This window comes from Herpailurus yagouaroundi, unplaced genomic scaffold, assembly GCF_014898765.1.
Source record: "Herpailurus yagouaroundi ecotype Mexico unplaced genomic scaffold, PumYag 67525, whole genome shotgun sequence".
Lineage (NCBI taxonomy): Eukaryota > Metazoa > Chordata > Mammalia > Carnivora > Felidae > Herpailurus > Herpailurus yagouaroundi.
In genome coordinates, this window is record NW_024420331.1 from 1,413,859 (window position 1) to 1,423,110 (window position 9,252).

The 9,252-nt window shown below is 46.7% G+C and overlaps 1 protein-coding gene across 3 annotated transcripts in view; it reads right to left on the bottom strand.

Annotated features, from left to right (window-relative positions):
• Positions 1–9,252, bottom strand: part of FRMPD4 (FERM and PDZ domain containing 4) — an 868,248-nt gene that overhangs the window by 549,439 nt on the left and 309,557 nt on the right. Inside the window, exon 1 of one of the 3 annotated variants that reach the window (XM_040467607.1) lies at positions 917–1,520. The exons of the other annotated variants lie outside the window; for them this stretch is intronic. Within the exon in view, the coding sequence (XP_040323541.1) occupies positions 917–948 (32 nt within the window). The 5' untranslated portion in view covers positions 949–1,520. Of the gene's footprint in view, positions 1–916; positions 1,521–9,252 lie in introns of those variants that run through there. 3 annotated transcript variants of the gene reach the window in all.

Consider the following 9,252-nt stretch of genomic DNA (forward strand, 5'->3'; position numbering starts at 1 on the left):
GGCGGGTGCGCCCCGGCCTCGGGGACCGCCGGGCGCCCTGGGGAGGCGAGGCCCGGGCGAGGGGCGCTCGCTCCCGCTCCCCAGCCCGCCGGCCCCGGCTGCCCCGCGAGCGGAGGAGCGCAGACTGAGCCGGGAGGTGGCGGGCGAGCCTGGCACACGCACACGCACCCCTCGCGGCACTGCAGCTGCCTCCCTGCCTCCTTCCCCAAGCTGAGTCCCTTCTCCGCTCCCCACCCCCACCCGCGGGGAGGGGGGGGGGCTCTCCTGTCACCAGCTGCGTGTGCCTCCAGATCCGAAAGATTGATCTCACAGTCTCGGGCACACCGGGGACAGGGAACGCTACCCCCCTCCCTCCCCAAACCAAAGGAGAGCCGTGCAACCGCAGGTCGCCCAAAGCCTTGGTATGTGCCATAAACAAAACTAGCGATGGGGAAGGAGCAGGGATGATCCAGGCTGGGTGGACCGTCAAGGGGAAGGGGAGGGAGGTGCCCAGCACAGCGGGGCTCGGTTGGGAGAGCACAGAGGTCCCACCGCTTCCCCCAACCACTGGAGCTAGCCGCGACAGCTGGGCTGGCTGGGAAGGTGTGTCTTTGGACATCGGCACAGGGGGAGCGTTGGAGAAATCAGAAAATAAGACCGGGAAGCGTCTGGAGGGGCGGAGGGTACACACAGCTGCTCCTCACTACAGGGGTACGGAGAGGAGGGTCCCAGGAGCCAGTGGCGGGGCGTGGGGGTGGAGGCGGGGGGGACTATGATGAGCGGGGTTCAGAATCTAAAGGAAGAGAAGGGACGAGAATGGGGGTCTGGAAGGCAGCTGAGATGCTTTCTCAAATTGAGCAGCCGGTAAAAAAGGAAAACAAAAAAAAGCAAAAAACCTTACTCATAAAAACAAAAACACGGAAACATAAACACTCACCTTAGGCAGAGTAAACTCCAAGTTGCAGCCATGTAGAACTCCTAGCCTTCCCTTTTACATAATTATCTTGGATAATCACCCCTCTTCATTAACTCAGTTCCATCTCCCCGGAGGCTCAGGCTTCTCCGGGCCTCTTATTCCTGTTCTTTCTCTTGGAGTCTCAAGGCCTCTTCTCCGAAATCCTTTAAAATCTCTCCCCAGACTCTCTGAAGGTCAGATGGTTGCACAAAGTGTGTGTTCTCCCACCCAGAAGCGTTCACCTGATGGCAGGGCCACTGCAAAGAAAAGATGCCACCCCCGAAATGTTGGAGGATCTGGCCAGTGCGCTTTTAGCTCTCTGAGGGGATTAGGGAAAAGGAAATAGGTTTAAAGTTCCCAGACTTCTGCTCCCCTCCAGGTCTGTTGCTGTATTTAAAGTCTTCAGCATTCGAGTCTAGGATTTCCACTTCTTTTTTTAAAAGACATTTCTTTTAAAAATTAAATATAAAATCAGTAGCAGTCTGAAAAATCTAAATGATGTGAAACTCAGGCATAAAATTACATTCTTTAAAATAGAATCAATTTGCCTTTAGCTTCTTACAGACAGACTAGTTTCATTTCACGAACGGGGTTACCACACGTGGTCAGAGGAGGCAAGGGGGACCCTGGCTTTTGAACCCCCTGCTGTTTGTGTAAAATGATGATAGTTTGGGTCTGCACTGTCCCGTATCTTCTTTAAAGCGTTTTATTGATTTACTTATTTATTTTTTGCATTTGAGTCCCATAGCAACCCTGTCGTAGAAGTAAGGCAGCATGTTTAAAAAAGAGAATTCTTTTATTTTTATGCCACAATCTATTCTCCATGTACTAGAGAGAGATGTGTCTTAAATGTGGGTCAGAGAAGGTTATTTGCCTAATCGAAACTCTGCGAAAGCTCTCTATTGCCCTTTGAGCTAAAGTTGTACTCCTACATGACCGAGAAGGGCCTAGGCGCCTTGCCCGTGGGCTCTCTGACCTGCTACTCCTCACCTCACTTTCTCCCGCTCATCGGCTGCCCCATCCCCGCTCAACACTTCCTGGGCCTCCTGGCCGTTCTTCAAACTCTCCAGGTACCCTTCCACGTTTGGCTCTTCGCAATCGTCCTTGCCTTAGCCTGGAAATCTCTTTCCTCAGATAATTGCCCGAACAGCTTCTTCACCACACCGAGTGTTCGTACTAATATCGCTTTTAGCAAGCCACCCCGAAAAGCCTACGTAAAATTGTGAGGCCCCCATGCCCCGGATTCCAGGACCCGTTAACTTTTTTTGTTTTTGTTTGCTTCCATAGCACTTATCACCCACTAATGCTTTGTATAATTTGTTTTTATGTGTTCTGTTTCTTATTTCCTCTCCGATGCCCTCTCTGGAATAAAAGCTCCACAAGGGTAGGGATTTGTTTGTTTGTTTGTTTGTTTGTCACACATGGATCCCAAATGCCTAGAATAGCTCCTTGGGAATAGAAGGACCTTAATAAATATGTGTTCAATGAATGCATTTTGGGCTTGTTAGATTCACAGTCAAGCCAGTGCTGGATACCGTTCCCTCTCTGAGCCCATCACTGGTATTTGTCCACGTCCCCACCACTGCTCGCATCCCCAACACCCTTCTTCCTCCTTTCGATTGCTGACGACGTCAGTGGAGACCCTCTCATATTTGTCAGTTATCTTTCCCCTCCACCCTTTCTACCGTTCCCCAAGACAGTGGCCACCAACACCTTCCCTCACCTCTGGGTCAACATCCAGCAGCACGAGACCAGCCCCTGATGGGGAAAGGGAGATAAAGTCATGCCTGTGGGGAATGTGTTTTGAAAAAGCGCTTCCTTCTGAGAACAGTTGGGTTACCCTTCTTGAAAACAGAATGCTATCAATCAAGAATTATTCCTATGATCAAATAGCCAGCTATTCAACGGTGAAAATGACAGGAAACAGGCATTGTGTTTACTTGTAGAGACACAGCCTTCCTTTAAGACATCTGGTCTACCTGGAACAGCTTGCTGCTCGGGCTTCAATCTGTGCCAATTCGTGCACTACGGTTATGAATGGTGCAGACGCCGACTCCACAGCCTAACAGCTACCAGGAGAAACAACTGGCTCCTCGAGGTCTTTATACTCCTTGGAAATATTAATTACCTATTATGTTTTCTAACGGACGGATGTCTTTTTTTTAAGGCAAAGAGATTCTCCCTCTCCTTTGTTCTTCATTAACATACAAATGGAAGAATCCGCTCCCCCCTCCAAACATGCTAACACAGCCAGTTTATATCTTTAAGCCCACGTGGCAGAGAGGCAAAGATCTGAGTAGCTGGTCTCTCAGCTCTGTTCCCTCTCTGTGCCAGGTGTGTGTGGCCGAGATTGGGATAGGTTTCTTTATCTAGCGTGAAATGGATCTGCCTAAGACAAACAAAAACCAATGAGTGGCATTTGAGTACATATGTGATTTTCGGAAGTTTTATTTTCAGCCTGGATACTCTCTAAGGCCCCTTCTAGAACTTGTAGAGATTTACTCACTGGAAACTGTATTATCTAGCCTGGAGAATCTATTTAATTTGCTTCACTTGGATCCAAGTGACATTTGGTCATTTCTGAAAACCAAACACACTTTCAAACACTGTTGAATGTATTCGTGAATAAGAGACTCAGGGGCAGCACACCCAGAGCAAGTCATTTAACTTGCTGAGACTCAGTTTCTCCACTTATATAATAGAGATGGTAATACACTCCTACCTTACATAGAATGAGCTCTTGAAGGGGTGCCTGGGTGGCTCAGTCGGCTGAGAGTCCTACTTTGGCTCAGGTCATGATCTCACGGTCCGTGAGTTCAAGCCCCACATCGGGCTCTGTGCTGACAGCTCAGAGCCTGGAGCCTGCTTCGGATTCTGTGTCTCCCTCTCTCTCTGCACCTCCCCCTCTCACGCTCTGTCTGTCTCTCTCAAAAATAAATAAACATTGAAAAAATTTAAAAAAAACAACAACAACAAAGAATGAGCCCTTGAAGTTGAACACCAATTCAGAGCCATATAGTTGTGAACTGAGCCACATGGATATTAACCTCACAAGGATTTCCACTTCTTCCTCGACTTATGATGGGGTATGCCTAACCCACCAAATATCCTAACTTAGCCAACCTTAAATGTGCTCAGAATATTTACATTAGATGACAGTTGGGCAAAATCATCTCACACGAGGCCTATTTCATACTAAAGTGTTGACTGTCTCATGTAATTTATTGAATACTGTACCAAAACTGACCTGGGTACAGAATGGTGAGGTGTTGACCCTCATGATCTTGTGGCTGGCTGGGAGCCATGGCCCAGTACCACTGCCTGGAATCACAAGAGAGGATCGGAGCACATAGCGCTAGCCCAGGAAAAGATCAAAATTCAACATACAGTTTGTACTGAGTATCACTTCCGTACCATCGTAAAGCTGAAAAATCTCAAGTCAAACCATCCTCAGTCAGGGACCATCTGGATCATTAGGGTAAGTTTCAGCTGCTAAGACCACTACTTTGAAGGTGAAAACCTTTGCTTTGATGGATCATAGGTTGGTTGTTTTGTCTAAAAATCAACCTCATTGTTGCCTAGCCAGTCACCAAAGCCCTGAGCAGTAGCATCCTTTATGCTCTGTGGGCTCAGGGTAAAGAAGGAGGAATTTCTTCATCACTAGTAAGGCTCTAACTCAAGCTGATGTCAGGAATTTGCTATTGGGCCAGATGTTCTGTACAGGACGGCAGCTTAGCATTCTTTTGCTGCAAATTCTGAAAGATAGAGCCCCATGCACTTTTCAGGTACATCCTGACCATCTCATCACAGTCTTCAAAACCGAAGTGACTAAACAAAAGCAATGTATCTATTAACTCAACAAATATTCACGAAACTTCCCCTATGAGCCAGGCACTATTATAGGCAGTGGAGAATGCACTGGGCAACAAGTTTCTGCTCTCACAGACTTTACGTTCTAAATGGAAAGACAGATGATAAATAGTAAAATAAGAGAAGAATAGCAGATGGTGATATGCAGAGAATTAAAATCATTTTTTACATGTTTATTTATTTATTTATGTTGAGAGAGAGAGAAGGAGGGGCAGAGAGAGAGGGAGAGAACCCCAAGCAAGCTCCACTCTGTCAGCACAGAGCTGGACGGGGGGCTCGAACTCACGAACCATGAGATCATGACCTGAGCTCAAATCAAGAGTTGGATGCTTAACCAACTGAGCCACCCAGGCACCTCCAGAGAATTAAAGTTATTTCTATTGAAAGGGAGTGACTAGGTGACTAAGGTCCGCTGGTCAAGGAACACCTCTCTATGTAGGTGACATAATGTTTATTGATTTTTGAGAGACAGAGACAGAGCACAAGAGGAGGAGGGACAGTGAGAGAGGGAGACACAGAATTTGAAGCAGGCTCCAGGCTCTGAGCTGTCTGCACAGAGCCCGACGTGGGGCTCAAACCCACGAACCGCAAGATCACGAACTGAGCTGAAGTCAGACATTTAAGCAACTGAGCACCCAGGTGCCCCTAAAGATTCTTTTTTAAGTTTATTTATTGAGTTTGAGGGAGAGAGAGGGAGAGGAAGAGGGAGAGCGGCAGAGAGAGAGAAAGAGAATCCCAAGCAGGCTCTGCACTGTCAGCATGCAGCCCAAGAAAGGGCTCAAATCCACAAACCATGAGATCATGACCTGAGTAGAAATCAAGAGTCAGATGCTTAACCGAATGAGCCACCCAGGTGCGCCAGTTACACCCAATTTTTAAGTAATCTCTACACCCAGTGTGGGACTCAAACTCATATCCCCAAGATGAAGAGTCACATGCTCCACCGACCGAGGAGCCAGGTTCCCCTGTATGTGGGTGACATTTAAAATGAGGTATGATGGGGCACCTGGGTGGCTCAGTCAGTTAAGTGTCTCTTGATTTTGGCTTAGGTCATGATCTCACAGTTTGTGGGTTTAAGCCCCATATCAGGTTCTGCACTGACAGCACAGCACCTGCTTTAGATTCTCTGCTCTCCCTCTATTCTCTGCCCCTCTTCATTCATACTCTCTCTTTCTCAAAATAAACACAGTTTAAAAAAATAAAAATAAATAAAATGAGATATGATGAACAGGATGGAGACTCCCACTTGACATTCATGTGGAAACGCATTCCACACAGGACGGTCAGTGAGGGAAAACAGTAACAGAGTCCCTGAGTCAGGAACTGTTGTATGTTTGAAGAATCAGAAGTGAGCCAGTGTGCCTGAAGGATGCGGTGTGAAATGGACGGAGAGTGGGTGAATTTGTCTGGGTAGGCAGGGGCATAATCACGTGCGGCACAACAGGCCACGGGAAGTCATTGGCCTTTTATTGTGGGATGGGGATCCATTAGAGGGTTTTCAGCATGAAGTGGCAAAATCGGATTTATACTCTGAATAACCATTCCTTTTAAAAAAAAAAAAATCTTAGCCCAATGCAGGGCTCGAACCCACAAAGCTGCCAAATCATGACTTGAGCCGAAACCAAGAATTGGGATGCTCAGCTGACTGAGCCACCGCAGCGCCCCTATCCCATCCTTTAAACAAGTCTCTCAATACCTACCCCCAGTCGCTTTCAGCCAAGTCTCATTCTTCTGCTTGTCCTTACGGGAAAGTTCTCGAAAAAACGGTCTCTGTGTGCTCTCACTACATCCTGAATCTACTCCACCTGCATTTTCTCATCACTCTTACCATCACCAGTTCACTGAAACGATTCTTCTTGAGATAACCAGGGCCATCGTGGAGCTCGGTCCAACGACTCATGGTTTAGTGCTAGTACTTGACCCAGCTGACCATTCCCTCTTTCGTGAAACATGTTCTTCACTTGGCTTGGCAGACATCACACTTTCATGGTTTTCTTCCTTCCTTGCTGCTTGCTCCTTCTCAGTATCTTTTGTTACTCTTCTGTCCCTGTGCTCCATCTTGCCAAACTCTAAACATTGCAATGTCCCAGGATTTGGCCCTAGACCTTCTTTCCTCTGAATGTCTATACCTACTTCCTAGGTAATCACATTGAGTTTTATGATGTCTTATATGCTGACAAGCCCCACATTTTCATCTCTGGCCCCTATCCCTCAAGTCCAGACCACCTACTTAACATCTCCATCCGATGTCTACTTGGCACCTCGAACTTCACATATCTGAAAACTAATTCCCATAGGGGAGACTCCTCCCTACAGTCATTTCCATCTTCACTAATGTCAACTCTACTTTTCTAGTTGCTTACTTCCAAAATCGTGGCACCACCTTTGCCTTTTTCCCCCTCTTAAACTTCACGTCAAACCCATCATCACGTCTTTCAATTCTACCTTCAAAAGGATCCACACTATATACACATCTCACCAATTCAACCACAACCACTTAAGTCCAAGCCACCATCACTCTCCTGGATAATTGCAGTGGCCTGCCAAGTGGTTTCCTTGCTCCCCCAAGAGCCCCTACACCCCATAACTAGCAGGCTTCTCTCAAAACAGTAGGCAGATCATGCCATTTCTCTGCTTATAACCTCCAATAGCTTCCCCTTCTCACTCACGAGGGCATGGGTGACACGGTTCCTTGCTCCTTTCTGATTTCATAAACTGTCCCTCTTGGGACGCCTGGGTGGCTCAGTCGGTTAAGTGTTGAACTCTTGATTTCGGCTCAGGTCATGATCTCTGGTCTGTGATATCGAGCCCTCATCAGGCGTTGTGCTGACAGCACGGAGCCTGCTTGGGATTCTCTCTCTCTCCTCTCTCTCTGCCCCTCCCTCTGCTCGCATGTATCTCTCTCTCCCTCTCTTGCTCTCAAAATAAACATTTAAAAAACGAAACAAAACAAAATCACAAAAACTAGTTGGCCATGAGGCATTTGCACGTGTTCTCTCTGCCAGGAAAGTTCTTCTCCCAGGTATCAGAGAGGCCTTTCTTTTGTAACATGCCATTTCAAATAGAGATACCTTCCAAACTCCTTATTCCTCTTCATTGTTTTCCATAGTGCTTCCATACTCTAGGATAATTTTAATTTGTTTTTCATTTCCTATTTCCCCTATCAGAATGTAAGCTCCATAAAGGTGGCAAAGGGAATCAACATACATTGTTGGATGAATGAATGAAGGAATGAAGGAATGAACTATGTTCCATAGAGATAAAGTGAATTATTTAGAGTCCTACATATAGTGAGTAGTAGAGTGAAGATCAGAAGAACCCAGTGTGCTTTGTACTATCCCATCTAATACTTCTCATATCTCAACTAGTGCATAATGGATAGTGGATTGTTAGGGAGAGAAGCGGCAACTGGGGGTGAAGAAGGAGCGCTTCCCAAAGGTGGTAATAGTGTACCTTGAAAGGTACATGAAATTTAGTTACCCTAAAGGTAGCGATGTGGGTACAGGGGGCTCTCACGGTGGAGGGCACAACATCATAAAACAGAGGTATGAAACAGTGTTGTAAATACAGGAGGCGTGGTCAGTTTGATGTTGCTTGATTCTACAGTGAGATAAAGGGAGAGGAGAGAGATAAAGCTTAAGAAGCAGGCAGGGGTCAGGTACATGGACTGTACCTTATGGTCAGTGGGCTTCCAACTTTAATAGCAAAGTATTTTGTCCCGAAGCAATTATTTTCAAGAACCTCAATGCAGAAAGCAAATACAGAGTGGGATTTTCTTGTTTGAAGTGGTAATGTAGACCCCAGCACAAATAGCATCCCCTTTGCCTTCTTACTGCTTTCCAACCAAGGCATTCCCATGGGCTCCATATGAACCCATGTGAGAACCATGGTGCCAGTGATACGAGTCACTGACTGGCATGAAGCAGATGATCTGGTCAGAGAGTTACTGTAGTTGGATCCTTCTTAAGATGGTGAGAAGAATGGACATAAGAAGGTCAGTTAAGAGAATATACAAGGAGTCTATGGCACAAAGGATGGAGAAGTCTGTTGGGGAAAACAATCCCAGGACTACATATGTGATTGTATATGGGAGTAGCAAGTGGGAGAGGGTCGAGGAACTCTCCAGGTGTCTAACTTGGATGCCTGTGCCACTGGAGATGCTCCCGAGACCAGGGGTGCTTCAGAAACAGCTTTAAGGGAAAGACAGGAAGTTCGCTTTGTGACATGTTGCTGAATTTGAATGGGTGATGTCCACAGGATGTTATGTGTACGTGTCTAAACCTAAAGGGAAGTTGTGATATGTCAGTGAGCTGTCAGACGTTTTCACAATGGGTATGAATAATGAAGCCACATTCTCAGAGATGAACTAGGCATCTAAAGACAGCAGGATGCTTGGGAAGGGGGTGGGGGGACATGAATGAAATGAGTGAAGGAGATGAAGAGATACA